This window comes from Muscardinus avellanarius, assembly GCF_963383645.1.
Source record: "Muscardinus avellanarius genome assembly, chromosome: 1".
Classification (NCBI taxonomy): Eukaryota; Metazoa; Chordata; class Mammalia; order Rodentia; family Gliridae; genus Muscardinus; species Muscardinus avellanarius.
Genome location: NC_137786.1, coordinates 185,049,100 through 185,069,818, shown reverse-complemented (window position 1 = coordinate 185,069,818; position 20,719 = coordinate 185,049,100). Strand labels below are relative to the sequence as shown.

Genomic DNA, 20,719 nt, shown 5'->3' with positions numbered 1-20,719 from the left:
TATTAAGGGGCGCTGGATACTGAATAAGGCAAGAAACAAAATTTAACCAATTTAGTGGGGAACAAGGTTTTGGGTAGATAGTAAGAAAGCACAATAATTGAATATGACTGTACCTTGTACTTATATCTTGAATAGCTACAATTAAACTTGAAAGTGAAAACAAGCTCACAGCTCATTTATAAGTTGAGGTTTTCTGAACATAAACTAAGGAAACTAGTCTTTTTTTATATGTGTGTATGTGGTACTGGGGATTGAGCACAAGAGCATTCTACCTCTGAGCTAGCCCCCCAGCCCTATTTTATGTTTAGTTTAAAACAAGGTCTTACTAGGTTGATGAGAGTCTCTACTTGCTATAGCTGGCCTTGAGTTTGAGATCTTCCTGTCTCAGCCTTGCAAGTACTAGGATTATAAGTGTGCATCACCACGTCCAGATCAAGTTAAGTTTTTTGTTGTTGTTGTTTGTGGTACTAGGGTCCTCAGTATCAAAAGAGAAAAGGGGTGGGGGAGAAACTAACTAAAAAAAAGTAACCTGTAGTCAGGCGTGGTGGTGCACGCTTGTAATCCCTGCACTTGGGAGGCGGAGACAGGAGGATCGTGCAGGTTCGAAGCCAGCCACGCTGGCTTAAGAGACCCTGTTTCCAAATAAAAAAGTATAAAATAGGTCTGGGAGTGTAGAGTGTAGCCCAGAGGTAGAAGGGTTTCCAGGAACCCCAGTACCACCAAAAAAAAAAAAAAAAGTAACCTGTATTAGTGAAGATGTAAAAAAATTTAAAATTTTATATATATACTGCTAGTGGAAATATAATTTATCTACTTTGGAAAAGTTTTGTGGTTTCTCAAAATATGACCATTAATTTAAGCTCTCATATATTTACCAAAAGGAAAAATAAACATATATCCCCATAAATATTTATAGCAGCCAAAAGGTAGAAATAAAACAAATGCCCGCCAAGTGATTAATGGATAAATTGTGGCATATTTACTTTGGCAATGAAAAGTAAATACTACAAATGCTACAACATGATGAACCTTAAAAACATTTTACTGGAGTTGGGCATGGTGGTCCATTGATCACAGGCTTGAAGCCAGCCTCAGCATCTTAGTGATGTTGTCACCAACTTAGACCCTACTTCAAATTAATAAAATAGCCAGGCGTGGTGGCGCACGCTGTAATTCCAGCATTTGGGAGACTGAGACAGGAGGACTGTGCAGGTTTGAAGCCAGCCTCAGCTCTTAGTGAGGTCTTTGCAACTCAGTGAAACCCTGTTTCAAAATAAAGAATAAGCCGGGCGTGGTGGCGCACACTTGTAATCCCAGCCTTCAGGAGGCTGAGACCTGGAGGATCGCGGTTCGCAGACAGCCTCAGCTACTTAGTGAGGTCCTCTGCAACTCAGTGAGACCTGGTTTCAAAATAAAAGAATAAAAAATAGGGCAGGGGGTGTAGCTCGGAGGAAGAATGCCCCTGGGTTTCATCCCAAGACCCACAAAAAAAAAAAAAAAAGGGCTTGGGGTGTAAGAGGTAGAATGTCCCTGGATTCCATCCCCAGTACTGCAAAAAAGAAAATAATAATAAAATAAGTAGGGCTGGGAATATAATTCACAGGTAGAATAACCCTGGGTTCAATCCCCAATATCATGAAAAAATAAACACACACACTGAATGAAAACCCGTCACAAAGTATCACACCGCATATTACATCACTCTCCACTTACATAAAATACCAAGAGTAAACAAATCCAAAGACAAATGTAGATAAGGACTAACATAGGACTGGGAAGTGAAATGGGGAGTGACTGCTAATATGTAAAGGGTTTATTTTTGGAGTAAACATTGAACAGCTCTATAAAAATATTAAAAACCATTGAGATGTATACCTTAAATGGGAAAATTACTTGTTATGTGTATTGCACCCAATAAACGTGTACATTTAAACAAACCACTTGCTCATGAATACAAAAGAAATACCTTCAGAAGTATTTCAGCTAAAGAGCCAATCATATGCAAGGCTCCATCTTTTTTTCGAGGATCAGCATTTGGCTCTGTAAGAATCTGGTAACAAAATCCCATAGTTTTCTGCAGTACCTATATTAAAGACAAGTAATACTCTATTAAATACTCCAGGAGTCCTTAAAAAAAAAAACACTTTGAGAATCCAAATCACACCATTAGCATTTAAAACTGAGTACATATTTAAATAATATAGTAAAAGTTATTTGAACATCAAATGACTTACCTCCTTTCTCTTACTACAGGCTGTAAATAGAAGTGTCTGGGCAGCAGTAGTTGGAGAAATAAAATCTTCAAATACATCTAAAGAACAAATATAAAGTTAAGACACAGAATAGAAATTTTAATCACTTAATCACAAAAAGTTTCATAATACCTAATTTACAAATTATGCTCTATTATAAAATGCATGGCATTTGCTGGGTATGGTGGCGCATTTGGAAGGCTGAGACTGGACTATTTAGGTTTGAGGACAGCCTCAGCTACTTAGTGAGACCCTGTTTCAAAATAAATTAAAAAAAAAAAAATAGGGCTGGGTATAGCTTAGAGGTAGAATGCCCCTGGGTTCCACCTCTAGTACCACCACCAAAATAAAAAAATGAAAGGCATTTAGCCAGGCACAGTGGTAAACACCTAAAAGTAAATTCTAGTACTTTGGAGACTAAGGCAGGAGGATAGCAGGTTCACGACAAGCCTCAGTAACGTAGCAAGACCCTATTTTCAAACAACAACAAAAAATGGCCTGGGGATACAGCTTGGAGGTAGAATGCCTTTGGTTTTGATCTCCAGTAACACAACAAGAAAAAGAAAATACAAAACCAACAGCCTGGCGCATGCTTGTAATCTCGGAATTTTGGAGGCTGAGACAGGAGGATCTCAGGTTTGCGGCCAGCCTCATTTACTTAGTGAGGCTTTTCACAACTTAATGAGACCCTGTTTCCAAATAAAGAATAAAAAATTGGGCTGGGTGTGTAGCTCATTGGTAGAATGCCCCTGGGTTCAAGCCCCTGTACATCAAGTAAATAATAAATAAACAGGGCTGAGTGTGTAGCTCAGAGGTAAAGCCATTGGGTTGAATCCCCACTACTACAAAGAAATAAAAGGCACTTAAGCCGGGCATGGTGGCACATGCTTGTAATCCCCGTGCTTGGGAGGCTGAGACAGGAGGATTGCACAGGTTCGAAGCCAGCCTCAGCTACTGAGTGAGGCTTTCAGCAACTTAGTGAGACCCTGTTTCCAAATATTAAAAAAAAAAAAAAAAAAAAAAAGGTCTGGGAGTATAGCCTCTGGGTTCCACCCCCAGTACCACCAAAAAAAAAAAAAAAAAAAGGGCACTTAAAATTTTGCTAAATCTCAAGGATTAATCTTTGCTTAGTACCAGCATATGCCAGGAATACATCTAATTATTATAACATGATTGTAATCTGTGTCTTTAAATTATTATTCTAGCAGGGCACAGTAGAGCATGCCTATAATTCCAGTACTTGAGAGACTGAAACAGGAGGATCTCAGGTTCTTGAATAGCCTGAGCAAGTAGTGAGGCTCTCATAAACCTAATGAGACCCTGCTTCAAAATAAAAATAAAGTCCGGCTGGGGATGTGGTTCAGAGGTAGAATGCCCCTGCATTCAATCCCCAGTACAAAAACAAACAAACAAAAAAAACCAGCACGACAATAACAAAGCAAACAAAAATTATTATTCTAGCTGGGTATAGTGGTGCACACTTGTAATCCCAGTATTTTGGAAGCTGAGAAAGGAGGATGGCAGGTTGACAGCCAGCCTCAGCTACTTAGTGAGACCTTGTTTCAAAAAAAGAATAAAAAATAGGACTGGGAGCTGGGCATTGTGGTGCATGCCTGTAATCCCAGTACTTGGAAGGCTGAGACAGGAAGATCTCAGGTTCGAAGCCAGCCTTTGCGAGGACCTCGGCAACTTTGTAAGACCCTGTTTTCAAATAAAAAATAAAAGCCGGGTGTGGTGGTGCACGCTTGTAACCCCAGCATTCGGGAGACTGAGATCAGAGAATCATGGTTTTCAGACAGCCTCAGCTACTTAGTGAGGCCCTCTGCAACTTAGACCTTGTTTCAGAATAAAAACATAAAATAGGGCAGGGGTAGCTCAGAGGTCAAATGCCCCTGGGGTTCCATCCCAGACCCGCCAAAAAAAATTAAAAATTAAAAAATTTAAAAAATATTTTAAAAAAAGAAAAAGAAAAAAAGAAAATTGGGCTGGTGTTCAGCTCAGAGGTAGAAGGCCTCTGGGTTCAATCCCCAGTGCCACAAACACACACACACACACACACAAATACTGGGGGTGTAGGTGTAGCTTAGAGGTAGACTGCCCTTTGGTTCAATCTCCAGTATGACTAAAAAATATAGATAAATAAGGTAGTTAGTTAATTAATTTAAAAAATAAATAAAAGGGCTGGGGGAGTAGCTCAGAGTTAAGAGTGCTTCCTAGCCAGGCATGGTGGCACACGCTTGTAACCCAGCATTTGGGAGGCTGAGACAAGAAGGATCATGTTTCGCAGACAGCCTCAGCTACTTATGCCCTTCAAAGTCAGTTAGACCCTGTTTCAAAATAAAGAATACGCCGGGCGTGGTGGCGCACGCTTGTAATCCCCGCGCTTGGGAGGCGGAGACAGGAGGATCGCGCAGGTTCGAGGCCAGCCGCGCTGGCGTAAGAGACCCTGTTTCAAAAATATAAAATAGGTCTGGGAGTGTAGCCCGGAGGTAGAAGGGCTTCCAGGAACCCCAGTACCACCAAAAAAAAAAAAAAAAAAAAAAAAAAAAAAAAAAAAAAAAAAAAAGAATAAAAAATATAGGGCTGGGGGTATAGCTCAAAGGTACAATATCCTGGATTCCATCCCCAATACAAAAAAAAAAAAAAAGAATGTTTTCTTAGGTTCAATCTCCAGCACCAAAATAATTATTCTAAAATGCCCTAATTAATAAATAGCCCCCCCAAAAGGCTTAAACAATGAAGACATTACATTGAAATAAAGTGTCTTAAAGCTGGGCGCAGTGGTGCACGCTTGTAATCCCCGCGCTTGAGATGCTGAAGCAGGAGGATTGTTCAGGTTTGAAGCCAGGCTCAGCTACTTAGTGAGGCTCTCAGCAACTTAGTGAGACCCTGTTTCAAATAAAGTATAAAAATAGGTTTGGGAGTATAGTCTGGAAGTAGAAAGCCTCTGGGTTCTACCCCCAGTACCACCAAAAAGAAAAAAGAAAAAGAAAAAAAAAGAAATAAAGTGTCTTAAATATCTCTTAGGTTGGTTACACACAGCCACTCTCATCTTAGCTACTAACATATTTTGTTTTAGTGTAAAATCCTTACCAAATTTCATTCGTATATATTCATAAGGGTCTTCTTGCCAAAGTTCTTCATCAGCATCTGTATAGCACATCAATGGAAAAATAACATCTTGGATAATGCCCTGCAATTTAAGTTAAGAAATAACAGCCTTCAGCTTTCAGATTTAAACTGACAAATCTCCTAAATACTAAAACAAAAACTGCTGTATAATATTATTCTATACTAAGCAAAGGTTATTCTTAAAACCAAACTTTGTTAATACATTCCCAGACTGACTACAGGGTTTGTACCTTCTCGGTAAAGTTTAATTATACGATATGTGTATATAGGTAGCAATTACATATTTTGAGGAAATCCAATATAAAAATTTTAATCTATCAAATCCTACAGCTGTAAAGGTGAATAAATTACTTAATAGAAATAGATAAGCAATTTTTCTGGAAACTATCTTAAAATGTAACATCTCCTTTTTCTGTTATATTTTCAAAAGAAAGCAGAACTAGATTCACAAAATTCAAACAAAAACAATTTTTCAAAATTTTGGCAATTAATGTCACTTCTACTACATTTGCTAGGAAACCATTTCAGGTACAAAATATTACTTGGATATGAGGCTTCAGATTCTTCCAGGTAAGGGCATGTGAAACTCCTTGGTTAATATAATTTAATGTCTGTTGTAGAACTCGAGGGGCCATATACTGCTTCTCCTTGTACTGATACAACACCTTCAATAAAACCTTTGGGGGAAAAAAAAGTTCAATCAAAAAACAAACTTCAAATGAAAATTTTCACTGCTTGTCTTTTTTTCTTTCCTTTCTTTTTTGGCAGTTCTAGGGCCTTGCACTTGCAAGACAAGCACTCTTTCAATGACCTAAATCACTGGTCAACTATGACACATATCACAATTCCCAGATCATTAGAAAAAATAGCAATCCCAATCTAAAAGAAAGTAATTACTTTTTTCCCCCCATAGAGGGGATTGAACCCAGGATCATTCTACCTAAGCCACTCTCCTAGCAGAATTTTTTATTTCTTATTTTGAAACAGGGTCTCACTGAGTTGCAGAGGGCCTCACTATATAGCTGAGGCTGGCTCTGAACCTGCGATCCTCCTTCAGCCTCTCAAGTACTAGAATTACAAACATACACCACCACACCTAGCTGAAAGTAATTATTACTATTATTATTTTTTGTACAAGGGTTTGAAACCAGAGGAATTCCACCCCTGATCTACAGCTACAACCCCATTAATTTTATTGTTTGAAATAGGTTCTCACTAGGTTGATGAGAGTCTCACTATGTGCTGAGGCTAACCTTGAACATGCGATCCTTCAGTCTAAAACCCCTAAGGGTGCATCACCACACTTGGCTTAAGTAATTACTTTAAATTACAGTGAACAACCAAATTAATTCCCAAGGCATTTAATTAGACAAAGAAACTATTCTTTTGTGGTGCTATGATTAAATCCCAAGGCAGTCAGCCTTTGAGTCATACCCCCAGCCCAATAATATCATTTCTTAATTTTTAAACAAGGTCTCACTAAATTGCTGAGGGCCTCTTTTTTTTTTTTTTTTTTTTGTGGTGGCACTGGGGGTAAAACCCAGAGGCTTTCTACCTCCAGGCTATATTCCCAGACCTATTTTACATTTTTTATTTGTAAACAGGGTCCACTACATTTCTGAGAACCTCACTAAGTACCTGACTCCTGTCTCAGCCTCCCAAGTGCAGGGATGACAAGAATATGCCACCACAACCGCTTGCTGAGGGGCTCTTTAAATTGCTGAGGCTGACTTCTAAACAGCAATCCTTCTGTCTCAGCCTCAAGTAACAGGCATATTACCACCGCATATGACGATAATAAACATCATGCCAAAAGCCTAGTTTTAGGTCAAGTATAACAAAACATAAGTGGCCTACACTATTGTAATCCAAGTACTTGGGAGGCCGAGACATGTTGATCACAGGTTCACGGCCAGCCTCAGCTCCTTACTGAGGGCCTCCACAACTTACTGAGACCCTATTTCAAAATTAAAAAATAGGGCTGGTGGTGTGTCCTGGAGGTAGAATGCCCCTGGGTTACACACATACAAAGTACAGCTTGGGTGTGGTGGTGCAAGCCTGTAATTCCAGTACTTGAAAGGGTAAAACAAGCTGGGTGTGGTGGCACATGCTTGTAATCCCAGCACATGGGAGGCTGAGACAGGAGGATCACACAGGTTTGAAGCCAGCCTCAGCTACTTAGTAAGGCTCTCAGCAACTTAGTGAGACCCTGTTTCCAAATAAAGTATAAAAATATATTTGGGAGTATAGCCCAGAGGTAGAAAGCCTCTGGGTTCCACCCCCAGTACCATCAAAAAGAAAGAAAGAAAGAAAGAAAGAAAGAAAGAAAGAAAGAAAGAAAGAAAGAAAGAAAGAAAGAGGAAGGAAGGAAGGAAGGAAGGAAGGAAGGAAGGAAGGAAGGAAGGAAGGAAGGAAAGAAGGAAGGAAGGAAGAGAGAGACAAGAGTATTCCAAGTTTGGGGCTAGCCTCAGCAACTCAGCAAGGTCTTGCTTTGGATTGTAGCACAGAGGTACAATGTGTCTGGATTCAAACCCCAATACCAGAGAGCAAGAGGGAGAGCAGAAAGCTAGAGCAAGATGGAGATGTAGTCATCTGCAACATACCAAGTACAATCAATGGAAGATGCCACCATGAGGCTGAGTTGCTACTTATTCCATGAAACACTACTTTATACTTGAAAGAAGCATAGACAGATTATAGTTTAGACTTATGTATATGGCAGAATTTTTCTCAAAAATGAACAAACTGAACCTGTTGCTTTTTTTTAAAAAAAAAAAGGTAAACACATGTTACTTTTTAAAACTCGGTACTTCAGGAAAAAATCAGAATGCTAGAAATCTTGGATACACCACCATTAGCTTTATAGGTTTCCAATATTTAAAGATATTTTTTGAAGAGACTGATGGTGATATTAACAACTGTGATTTTCTTTTAAAATTTTACAAAGAAACACGTTGACATTTAGAAAATCTGTATCACTCAACTAATCAACATTTTCAAAATGCCAAGATGTTACAAAATCATGTATAAATAAAAGACTCAAAGTACAACTTACTCCAATGAGTTTTAATGTAACAGAATGCAAAATGTTCATTGTTAAAAGCTTCAAATACTACACTGCAATTAACTTTTGCACCCCATGGTATTGGGAATGGATCCCAGGGCAGTTCTACTACTAAGCCTTATCTTTCTTTTCTTCTTTCTTTTCATTAATTTTTTACTATTGTAGTACTATTTATTTTGTAGTATTGAACTCAAGGACATTCTACCTCTGAGTACCACAACCATTTTTTTTAATCTTTTTTTTTGTGGGGGGGTATGGGGGAGGGGGAGGGGTTTGGTGGAACCCAGGGGCTTCCCTACCTCTGGGCTATACTCCCAGCCCTATTTTATACTGTATTTGGAAACAGGGTCTCACTAAGTTGCTGAGAGCCTCATTCAGTGGCTGAGACTGGGTTAGAACCTGTGCGATCCTCCTGTCTCAGCCTCCCAAGCGCTGGGATTACAAGGGTGCGCCACCTCGCCCGGCCTTCCATTCTTTTTATTTTGAAACAGGATTTCCCTAAATTGCTGAGGCTGAACACCTGAGATCTGCCTTTCTCAGCCTTCCATATACTGGGATTATTGGCATGTACTATGCCAGCTTTTTTTTTTTTTTTTTGCAGTACTGGGGATGGAATCCAGGAGCAGTCTGCCTCTGAGCTACACCTTTAGCCTATTTTCTATTCTTTATTTTGAAACAGGGTTTCACTGGGTTACTAAGGGCCTCACTAAGTAGCTAAGGCTATCCTTGAACCCAGATCCTCCTATCTCAGCCTCCCAAATACTGGGATTACAAGCATGCACCACCATGCCTGGCTGTCAGCTTTTCTTTCTTTCTCATTCTCTTTCTCTCTTTTCTTTCTCCCTTCCTTCCTTCCTTGGAACTGGAACCCAGGGACATTGTACCTCTGAGCTATACCCCCAGCCCTAGTTTTTACTTTTAGTCTTTTTAATTTTTGAAACAGGGTCTCACTGAGTTGCTAAGTGCCTTGCTAAGTAGCTGAGGCTGTCCGCAAACTGCAATCCTCTGGTCTCTGCCTCCTGAATGCTGGGATTATAATCGTGTGCCACCCTGCCTGGCTATTCTTTATTTTGAAACAAGTTGTCACTGAGTTGGCCTAAACTAAATTGGAATTTCCAATCCTCCTTCCCCAACATCCCAAGTACTGAGATTAAAGGCATGTGCCACTGCACCTGGCTTCAATTAACTTTTGTGTGTGTGGTACAGGGATTGAACTCAGGGGCATCCTAACTCTGTGCCACACCCCCAGCCTTGTTTTATTTTTTGTTTTGAAGCAAGATCTCAGTTTACGTTGCTGCCATTTTCCTTGAACCTGCGATCCTCTGTCTCACCCTCTCAAGTACTAGGATTATGAGCGTGTGCCCCCAGGCCCAGGTTGCAATTAACTTTTAAGAAATCATAATGGTCAATTGTTGGTGAATATTCCCATAATTTTCTGAAGTCTTATTATATACTCTTCCTTTTTTCATCTTCATACCTGAGATCAATTTTTTTCTGTCAGTCAAAATGAATTAAAACAGACTAGATACAGAAACAGAAGTATCCAGTAGCTTTTTATTATGCCACACATCAAGATATTTTAAAAAGGTGTAATAAACAGTAACTTGTTTCTAAAAAATTTGCAGTAAAAAAAATGTTATCTTTGTTAACATGTAATAGATATATTAGTGGTATTGTTTCTCAGATAACCTGTTTTGCCCAGGTTATTGCCAAATTTCTGGGCTCATCTAATCTTCCTGTCTTAGTCTCCGTAGTACCTAGGACGACTAGTATGCACCAGCATAGCCTGCCATAACTTTTAAATTTTGTTTAAGCTGGGCACAGAGGAAAATGCTTGTAATCACAGTACTTGGCAGAGTGAGACAGGAAGATCACATGTTCAGTTGCCAGCCTCAACAACTCAGTGAAGGCTTAACAACTTAGTGAAAATGCGTTTCTAAATTAAAAAAATATATATGGTGGAGTGTATAGCTTGGAGATAGAATGCCCCTGGGTTCAAACTCCCATACCAAAAAAATTTTGTTGTTGTTTTTTGGGTGGTAATGGGGCTTGAATCTGGGAAAATGTTACCAACAAGCTATACTCCCAGCCCTATTTTTTATTATTTATTTATGTATTTATTTTGCGATACTGGGGATGGAACCCAGGAGCATTCTACCTCCAAGCTATACCCCAGCCCTATTTTTTTATTCTTTATTTTGAAACAAGGTCTTACTAAGATGCAGAAAACCTCACTAAATAGCTGAGGCTGTCCACAAACCGCAATCCTCTTGTCTCACCCTCCCAAATGCTGGGATTATAAGCATGCGCCACCACACCCAGCTTTCTTCTTTATCTTAAACAGGGCCTTATTAAGTAGCGGAGACTGGCCATGAACTGCAATCCTCCAGTCTCAGCCTCCCAAATACTGAGATTACAAGCATGCGCCACTATGCCCAGCCTTGTTTTAATTTCTAAAATGGTAAATATCATTAGATATAACTAAACTAATGTAATGAAAGCCTCTTGGTGTCCTCAGTAAATTTGTAGAGAGTAAAGAAATCCTGAGATCAAAAAGGTTTAAGAACAGCTAGAGGGCTAAACATGTACACTTTAGATGAAAAAAACTAGAAATAGACAAGACAGAATTGAGCTTTAAAGAGAACACATGTCTACCTAGGAAAAATATCTTGGACTTACTTGCTGGACACCAACAGCAAATGCCTTCAGAAATACTTCAGCAAACTCATTATACTCCTTGGAAACATTGCCAGGGCTTCCATATCTAACAGAATATTAACATGCCCATTAATTTCATATAATGCTTTATATCCCCACTTATAAAAGCAAAAGCCTTAAGAAAATGTAAATAACCAAATATATACACCTATACCACTACTCCAGGGTATCTATTCAAAGGGACTAAAATCAAATAATGATAGTAATATATGCATATTCAACTTTATAGCAGCACAATTCACAATAGCCAAATAATGGAAGCAATTTAGGCAACCCATCAACAGATGAATGAATTACAAAATTATGAGATATACATACAGTGGAATTCTATTCAGCAATACAGAACAAAATAAAAAAAACAAATCACCAAATCTAAGGAAGAGCTTACCTCTCAAAAAGCCTTGCTAAAATATGTAAAGCCCACTTTTTACATTTCCACCATGGTAATTCAGGTCTATCATCTTCTTCAACTTGAAGTGTTTCCTTTAAAAAAAAAAAAAAAAGTATTTTTCTTAATGAATTAAATGAACGACAGTATCACAGTATTAACGATCGTAAGAGATGATAAAATACAGGAAGAGCAGCAGCAGAGCACACAAAATGTGCTCATGCCTCCAATGTCTATCTTTTGTCATGGAAGGTTAGACTTGGGAAAGTATTGCCAGTCAGTCATTTAATCTCACAAAGGGAATCCTCAGGGATTCACTACTTGTTTACAAAGGATTATTTTTTTCTCTTTTAGTACTGAGGAGTGAACCTAGGCAGTTCTACCTGAGCTACACCCCCAGCCTTGTTTTATTATTTTTATTATTTAGTTAGAAGCAAGGTAAACAAAAGTAGTTTAATCTAAATCAGAATAGTTTATAATGCAAAGGACATGATATCCATTTCAGAAATCTAATTTCAAAATGGGGTGTGGTGGTGCTCACATGTAATCCCAGTACAGAAGACTGAGACAGAAGAATCACAGGTTGAAGACCAGCCTCAACAACTTAGCAAGACTTTCAGCAACCTAGCAAAACCCTATTTCAAAGCAAAATTTTAGCTGGACGTGGTGGCGCACACTTGTAATCCCCGCGCTTGGGAGGCTGAGACAGGAGAATCTCACAGGTTCGAAGCCAGGCCCAGCTACTTAGTGAGGCTCTCAACAACTTAGTGAGACCCTGTTTCCAAATAAAATATAAAAAAAGGTCTGGGAGAATGGCCCGGAGGTAGAAAGCCTCTGGGTTCCACCCCCAGTACCACCAAAAAAAAAAAAAAAAAAAAAAAAAACCCAAAAATTGAATAAAAGGGCTGAGGGTATGGCCAAGAGGTAGTAAAGGCTTCTGGGTTGGAGCCCCAAAACCAAAAACAAACAGAAAAATTAAGAGGAAATGAGAAGATACACATTGCCATGTTTGAAGGCAGGCTCAGCAAGTAGTGGAACTCTCAGCCACCTAGTGAGACTGTTTCAAATTAAAAATAAAAATTCAATTCCAGTACTTGGGAGGCTGTAACCCCAATAACTGGGAGGCTGAGATGGGAAGATCCGGGTTCACTGACAGCCTCAACTACTTAAGTGAGGCCCTTTGCAACTCAGTGAGACCCTGTTTCAAAATCAAGAATAAAAACTAGGGCTGGGGGTGGAGCTTGGCGGTAGAATGTCACTGGGTGTCATCCCCAGTACCGGGGAAAAAAATCCTGGTGGCCCCCCAAAATAAAAAATAAATGAAGAAAAAAATAACATAAAATAGATCTGGGGTGTAATTCAGATGTAGAATGCACCTAGGTTCAATCCCCAATAGTACAGAGGGGAAAAAAAAGGTTTTTTCTTGGGAAAAATATATCATGAATTATAAAAGTTCATAAAGAAAATATCAGTGAAAATCCTCAAATGATTATTACATACTTATTTCTTATAAGGGAACACAGAGAAACTTACATTAGGCACATCTCTATTCACAACAGTCTTCAAAATTTCTATCCATTCTGTCAGGTTCTGTTGGTTTATCAGTTCAAGTGGTAGTGTATACTAAATTAAAAAAAAAAAAGAATTAGTATTTTTAAATGCTTCCTTAGAAAAATCCCACTTGCTTTTACTCTCCTTAATACCTGCACAAGTATTTCATTCAATCCACATTTCCACATAAGAACAGAGGCCCATTTCTTTCTTTTTCTTGTGTGTGTGTGTGTGTGTGTGTGTGTGTGTGTGTGTGTGTGTGTCTGTCTGTCTGTGTTACTGGGGGTGAAACCCAGGGGCTTTTCTACCTCCAGGCTATACTCCCAGACCTATTTTATACTTTATTTGGAAACAGGGTCTCACTAAGTTGCTGAGGCTGGCTTTGAACCTGTGCGATTCTCCAGTCTCAAGCTCCCATGAGCTAGGATTACAAGGGAGCACCACCACACCCGGCCTATGCACATTTCTTTAATTATCTACCATAGTAAATAAAGGCAGTGACTTTGGACATCCTTGTCTTGTTCCTAACTTTAATGGATTATATATTATTTTTGTACAAAGGTATATTTATTGTAGATTTCTAGGGAACACATTTTATCAAGTTAAAAAAATTTTATTCTAGAACCTTTTTTTAATGGCACTAGAGATTGAACTCAGGGGGCATCCTAACTCTGAGATACACTACCTGCCATATATATATATTTTCTACCTCTAAGCCACACACCCCCAGCCCTATTTTTGATTCTTTACTTTGAAACAGGGTCTCACTAAGTTGCAGAAGACCTCACTAAGTAGCTGAGGATGGTTGGAAACTTGTGATCCTCCTGTCTCAGCCTCCCAAGTACTGGGGTCACAAGCAGGCACTACCACACCCAGTTTCTATTTTTATTTTTGAAACAGGGTCTAGATAGGTTGATGAGAATCTCACTATTTGCTTAGACTGTCCTTGAACCTGAATCTCTTCTGTCTCAGCCTAGCAAGTACTGGAATTACAAGCATGTGCTACCACGCCCAGGTCTATTTTCTTTTAAGTAGGAGAAGTCATTTGATTCAGTCAAGCACATCAACATCTTGACACTGTGTTTATTACAGGTCTCCCTTTTCATACAGGTGAGTTAATCTTGCATTCCTATAAGAATCAATTTTCAGCCAGGCTTAGCGCTGCACACCTGTTAATTCTTAGGAGGATTACTTGGGAGGCTAAGAGAGGAGGGTCGCAGGTATAAGGACAGCATCAACAACTTAGAGAGGCCTTTAGCAACCTTTTTTTCTTTCTGGCTCTGAGAATTGAACCCAGGGGCATTCATTCTACCTCTGCGCTACATCCCTATTTTTCTTTCTTTCTTTTTTGAAAAAAGTCTCACTAGGTTGATGAGAGTATCACTACTTGATGAAACTACACTGGGGTTAGAAGCCTGTGCCAACACTCCTGGCTTAGCAACTATTTACAAATAAAAAAGATCAGGGTATGGTGGCCCACACTGTAATCCCAGTACTTGGGAGGCTAAGACAGGAGGACTGTGGGTTCGTAGCCAGCCTCAGCTACTTAGTGAGGCCCTTTGCAACTCAGTGAGATCCTGTTTCAAAATAAAGAAAGAATACAAAATAGAGTGGGGTAGTTGTAGCTCAAAAGTAGAATGACCCTGGGTTCAATCTCCAGTAGTGCAAAACAAACAAACAAAAATAAAAAACTGATAGAGGTGCAACTTGGAAGAATCCCCCTCACTTCAATCACTACTAACACACACACACACACACACACACACACACACACACACACACACACACAGAGCTAATTTCATATTTCTGGAATAAATCCAACTCCCAGTAGGTTGATAAAATCAATATCCCATTTAGTTGCTGGAGCTGGCTTCAAACCTACAATCCTCCTGTCTTGGCCTCTCAAGTACTGAAAGTACAGGAATGTACCACCATACCTGGCTTCTACTTCTATTTAGGATTTTAAAACATCTGTATTTCTTATTTTCTTTTTGTTTTTCTGTGGTATTGCTTATTGAACCCAAGAGCATTCTACCTGAGCCACACCCCCATCCCTATTTTATTCATAATTTTGAAACAGGTTCTCGCTAAGTTGCTGAAGCTAGCTGCAAACCTGTGATCCTCATGTCTTAGCCTCCAAAGTACTGGGATTAAAAGAGTGCGCCAGCACACCTGGTTCAAGACAACTATTTTCACAAGTTAGACAGAGCTCTATTCTTTTATGAACACTAATCTAAAAGAATTTAGCCAGGCGTGGTGGCGCACGCTTGTAATCCCAGCATTCGGGAGGCTGAAACCTGGAGGATCGCAGTTCACGGACAGCCTCAGCTACTCAGTGAGGCCCTCTGCAACTCAGTGAGACCCAGTTTCAAAATAAAGAATAAAAACTAGGGCAGGGGGTGTAGCTTGGAGGTCGAATGCCTCTGGGTTCCTTCCCCAGACCCGCAAAAAAAAAAAAAAAGAAAGAATTTAGTTGGGGCCCCCTGGCATGGTGGCACAAGACTGTAATCCCAGTACTTAAATCAGGAGCATCACAGATTTCGAGGACAGCCTCAGTAATAGTGAGACTCTCATCATCCTAGTGAGATCCTGTTTCAAAATTAAAATTAAAAAGTAGGGTTGGGGATGTAGTTCAGAGGTAGAATGCCCCTGGGTTCAATCCCCAGTACCAGGAAAAAAAAAAAAAAAAAAAGAAAAGAATAAAATTTAGTAAAAAGATAAATATCTATTTTTCCTACGTCCTATGACAGTTTTAAAAATGATTATTTTAATCTGAAACTGTGATCCTTCCAATTGAGAAAAAACATGAAAAGGATATAGATATTCATTGTCTACTCGAAAATGTTACAAAAGAATTTTGTAATACAATTCCAGATTCTTAAGTAGGACACCTTAATGACCTAACAAACAAATGCAAACTCCTAACAAATCTTAGAGAAGATGGAGTCAACATGTATTAAGATTTTAAAAAGCAATGTCATGACTTAAATCAAAGGTCTTAAGAGAGGAGAGAAACACTTCTGTGGGTGTTGCTCATCAAAAACTACAGAATATGGCCAGGCGTGGTGGCACACCAGCTTGGGAGGCGGAGACAAGAGCATCACACATATATGCCACACTTGCTGGCTTAAGAGGCCCTGTTTCCAAATAAAAATATAAAATAGTATAAAATAGGTCTGGGAGTGTAGTCCAGAGAAGGGTTCCATCCCCCCCCCAAAAAAAACCGAGCAAAACAAACAAACAGCAAACCAACAAACAAATAAACAAAAAACCCTACAGAATATGAATTTGAAAACAAGAAATGGTGATGCATGCCTTAATTCCAGTACTTGGGAGACTGAAACAGTAGGATCACAGGTTCGAGGACAAGTCTCAGTAATCTGTAGTGCCACCAAACAAACACACAAACCCAAGAAGATTTATAACAGTACTAAAGATAAAAGCCATTAAGGAGTGCCACTCAAGCCTACAGAATTAGTATTTTTATCTCAAGTTTAAGAATAAATTTTGTTATTTGAACAATTTGTAAGATATATGTGGATATCAGAATGTGTATAAACTTGAACTATAATAGAATAACAAATTTTCTGACTCATGATTTCTATAATTTTGAGATAGGGAAGTATTGCTTTGTTGCCCAAGCTGGTCTTAAACTCTTGGGCTTAAAGAATCACCTACCTCACCTAAATGCTGAGACTATCGGTACATACCACTACACTCACGGATTCTTAAAGTAAAAGATGTGAGCAAATTTTATTAATTTTAACTGGGAATGGTGGCTCACACATGTAGTCCAAATAATTCACCTTGGGAGGCTGAGGCAAGAGAACCACTTGAGCCTATGAGTTCAAGACCCACCTGGACAACAAGGCAAAACTTTTTTACCTTATAGAAGACTGAACCCAGAGGCTGTACTCCCAGCCCTATTTTTAATTATTTATTTTGAAACAGGGTCTTGCTAAGTTGCAGAGGGCCTCACTAAGTAGCTGAGATTGGCCACAAACCTGAGATCCTCCTTTCTTGGCCTCCTAAGTACTAGAATTATAAGTGCACACCACCATGACCAGCCACTATTCTACCAGGAAAAAAAAAGTCAAGCATAGTGACACATGCCAGTACTTTAGAGGCTAAAACACAAGGATTGTAGGTTTGAGGCCAACAAGTAACACAGAAAAACCTTTACTTAAAAAAAAAGAAGCCAGGCATGATGGCGTATGTTTGTAATCCCAGCATTTGCGAGGTGGAGACAGGAAGATCGCAATTCACGGACAGCCTCAGCTATTTAATGAGGCCCTTTGCAACTCAGTGAGACCGTTTCAAAATTAAGAATAAAAAATAGGGCTGGGGATGTAGCTCGGTGGTAGAATGCCTCTGGGTGCCACCCCCAGTACCACAAAAAAAAAAAAATAAATAAATAATAAATAAATAAAATTTAAAAAAAATTTTTAAGTAAAAAGGGCTTGGGATGTAGCTCAGTGGTAGAACACCTCTGGGTTCAACCACTAGTACAAAAAAATTTTCTTTTTGCTGTTTTTTTTTTATTTAGTTATGCTGAATACTCTAATGAAAACTTGAGATTGCCAGTTTATGATTAAGATTATTAGGAATGCTTTTGTAATCTAGGGAAATATGGTTGTTAAAACATAATTTTGGCAACTTGTTTTCAAAGAAATTATCATGAAATCTAGATTTTCAAATATAATTATTATTCAGAGGCTAAACTTCCTTAATTTTTAGTGTGGTAAATACAGACTGACTTTTTATATTTAACAACTGCTTTAAAAATTACCTGAACAAGAGCATAAAAGATCTTGAATATTTGTTTCTGGATGAGGACAGACTGATCAGACTGATCAGACAGAAGTTGGATAAAACGATCCTTCAGAACAGGCAAGAAATGCTGCATTGCTGCTACCAGTGGACTCCGTTCCTCTGGTTTCTTGTACCTATGGGTAGGAATATAAACTAATTCTGTAAGAGTTGATTTCCACAATTTATTTATATACATATTTTTACAAACACACAAACTACCTATTTGTTCACACAAAGAGAAGTAAATTATTTTATTCTTTGTGTACATATAGTGCAGAAATTGAATGCATGCTAGGCAAGGGCTCCACCACTGACCAACATCCCAACTTGTAAATACTCTTTAACCAATTTTAGAAAAACAAAAATCTACTCTAGAACATAAACTACAAACAAAAGCAACTTGAACAACAGAATATCTAATACTGCTGAGCCTGGAGACCCACAGCTATAATCCTATTACTAAGAAGGTGGAGACAGGAGGGTTGCAGGTTCAAAATCAGCCTCAGCAATTTACCAAGTCCCTCAGAAAATTAACAAGACAATGTTTCAAAATAAAATATAAAAAGGAGCTTGGTGTGATGCACACTTATAATCCCTGTATCTAGGAGGGTGAGAAGAGGATCACAGGTTAGAGAATAGCTTCGGCAACACAATGAGACTCGAAAAGCTTAGCAAGACCCTGTTTCAAAAAACAGGCCAGGTATGGTGGTGCACACTTGTAATCCCAGCATTCAGGAGGTGGAGACTGGAGGACCCGTGATTTGCTGACAGCCTCTGATACTTAGCAAGGCCCTTTGCAACTCAATGAGACCGTGTTTAAAAAAAAAAAAAAAAAAAACTTAGCCGGGCGTGGTGGCACACGCTTGTAATCCCCGTGCTTGGGAGGTTGAGACAGGAGGATCGCACGGGTTCGAAGCCAGCCACAGCTACTTAGTGAGGCTCTCAGCAACTTAGTGAGACCCTGTTTCCAAATAAAATATAAAAAAGGTCTGGGAGTATAGCCCGGAGGTAGAAAGCCTCTGGGTTCCACCCCCAGTACCAACAAAAAATAAATAAAAAATAAAAAAACTAAAAGCTAGGGCTGAAGGTGTAGTTTGGAGGTATAATGCCTCTGCCTCTGGGTTCCATCCCCAGTACCGCAAAAAGAGGGGGGTCTTGGGTGTGTAGCTTGCGGGTAGAATGCCCTAGATTCAATCCCTAGTATCACAACAAATAAATAAAGTAAATAAGGGCTGGGGGGTTAACTCACAAGATGACTCTGGGTCTAATTTTCAGTACAAGAAAAAAAAAAAACTACTATTTATTGAACATTTCTTATGAAGTCAATAATGTTCAAAGCCTGCATTTAGTATTCTCATTTTTACAGCTGATGAATATGTGTCACGGAAGTTAAGTATCAAAGGCAGTTGGGATTCAGGGTCTACCATCTTAAAAACTTCACTATACAGTCTCTAATTGTGAATCCTAATACAAATAAGAAACTGCAATGCTTTGGCTTTTAAATAATAGTAGCTAGCCAGGCATAGTAGTGCCCGCTTGTAATGCCAATACTTGGGAGGCTGAGAAAGAAGGGTCACAGGTTCAAAGCCAACCTCGGCAACTGAATGAGAGCAGAGGTACAATGTCCTTTAGTTCAATCCCCAGTACCACCAAATAAATAAATAGAAAGTAGCAGCTGATAAGTATATAAAATCTTTTATACAGTGCCATCTTTAATCTATTGACATACAAACAGCATTAAAGAAGTGGAATGTATACAGCAGTAGAAGTTCTTCTATAACCAACTCAGCAACAAAATAAGGCCTCATGTTTATAAAATCAAATACTATCATCTGTTCCTGAATCAATAGGATCCTAACAATTTATAGAAGAGATCTTTTTTCCATTTTTTTTTTTGGGGGGGGATACTGGGAATTAAACCCAGGGCCTTTTTATTATCTTTAAGGTATAACATTTTTATTTTGAGAAAGAGTCTTAATAGCTGGGCATGGTGACACAGTATTTGGGAAACAGAAACAGGAGGATCACAGATTTGCATCCAGCCTCAGCTACTCAGTGAGGCCCTCTGCAACTTAAGTGAGACCTTGTTTGTAATTCCAACCCTTGGGAGGCTGAGACAGGAGGATCACAGAGGTTCAAAGCCAGCCTCAGCTACTTAGTGAGGCTCTCAGCAACTTAGTGAGACCCTGTTTCCAAATGAAGTACAAAAAAATGTCTGGAAGTATAGCCCGGAGGTAGAAAAGTCCCTGGATTCCACTCCCAGTACCACCAAAAAAAAAAAAAAAAAAAAAAAAAAAAAAAAAAAAGGAGGAGGAGGAGAAGAGGAAGACGAAGAAGAGAAGGAGAAAATAAATGAATGTATAAATAGGGCTGGAGGTTTAGCTCAGAGGCAGAATGTCCATGGGTTCAACTACTAGTACAAATACATTTACATTCTCAGCTGAGTGTGGTGGTGCACATCTGTAATCCCTAGATTTGGAAGGCTGAGATAGAAGGATCATAGGTTAAAGACCAGCCTCAACAACTTAGCCATAGTTTCAGCAACCTAATGAGAACCTGTTTCAAAATAAAAAATATTCCAGCACTTGGGAGGCTGAGGCAGGAGGATCGCATAGGTTCAAAGCCAGCCTCAGCTACTTAGTGAGGCTCTCAGCAACTTAGTGACACCCTGTTTCCAAATGAAGTACAAAAAAATGTCTGGAAGTATAGCCCGGAGGTAGAAAAGTCCCTGGATTCCACTCCAAGTACCACAAAAAAAAAAAAAAAAAAAAAAAAAAAAAGGAGGAGGAGAAGAGGAAGATG

The 20,719-nt window shown here is 39.1% G+C and overlaps 1 protein-coding gene across 2 annotated transcripts in view; it reads right to left on the bottom strand.

Moving 5' to 3' along the window:
* Positions 1 to 20,719, bottom strand: part of IPO7 (importin 7) — a gene marked incomplete at both ends in the record, with an annotated part of 68,222 nt that overhangs the window by 17,037 nt on the left and 30,466 nt on the right. For both annotated transcript variants that reach the window (XM_080707066.1, XM_080707067.1), the window contains 8 exons: positions 1,967 to 2,083; positions 2,235 to 2,311; positions 5,346 to 5,445; positions 5,927 to 6,061; positions 11,128 to 11,212; positions 11,555 to 11,649; positions 13,088 to 13,177; positions 17,895 to 18,051. In XM_080707066.1, the coding sequence (XP_080563192.1) occupies positions 1,967 to 2,083; positions 2,235 to 2,311; positions 5,346 to 5,445; positions 5,927 to 6,061; positions 11,128 to 11,212; positions 11,555 to 11,649; positions 13,088 to 13,177; positions 17,895 to 18,051 (856 nt within the window). The remainder of the gene's footprint in view (positions 1 to 1,966; positions 2,084 to 2,234; positions 2,312 to 5,345; positions 5,446 to 5,926; positions 6,062 to 11,127; positions 11,213 to 11,554; positions 11,650 to 13,087; positions 13,178 to 17,894; positions 18,052 to 20,719) is intronic.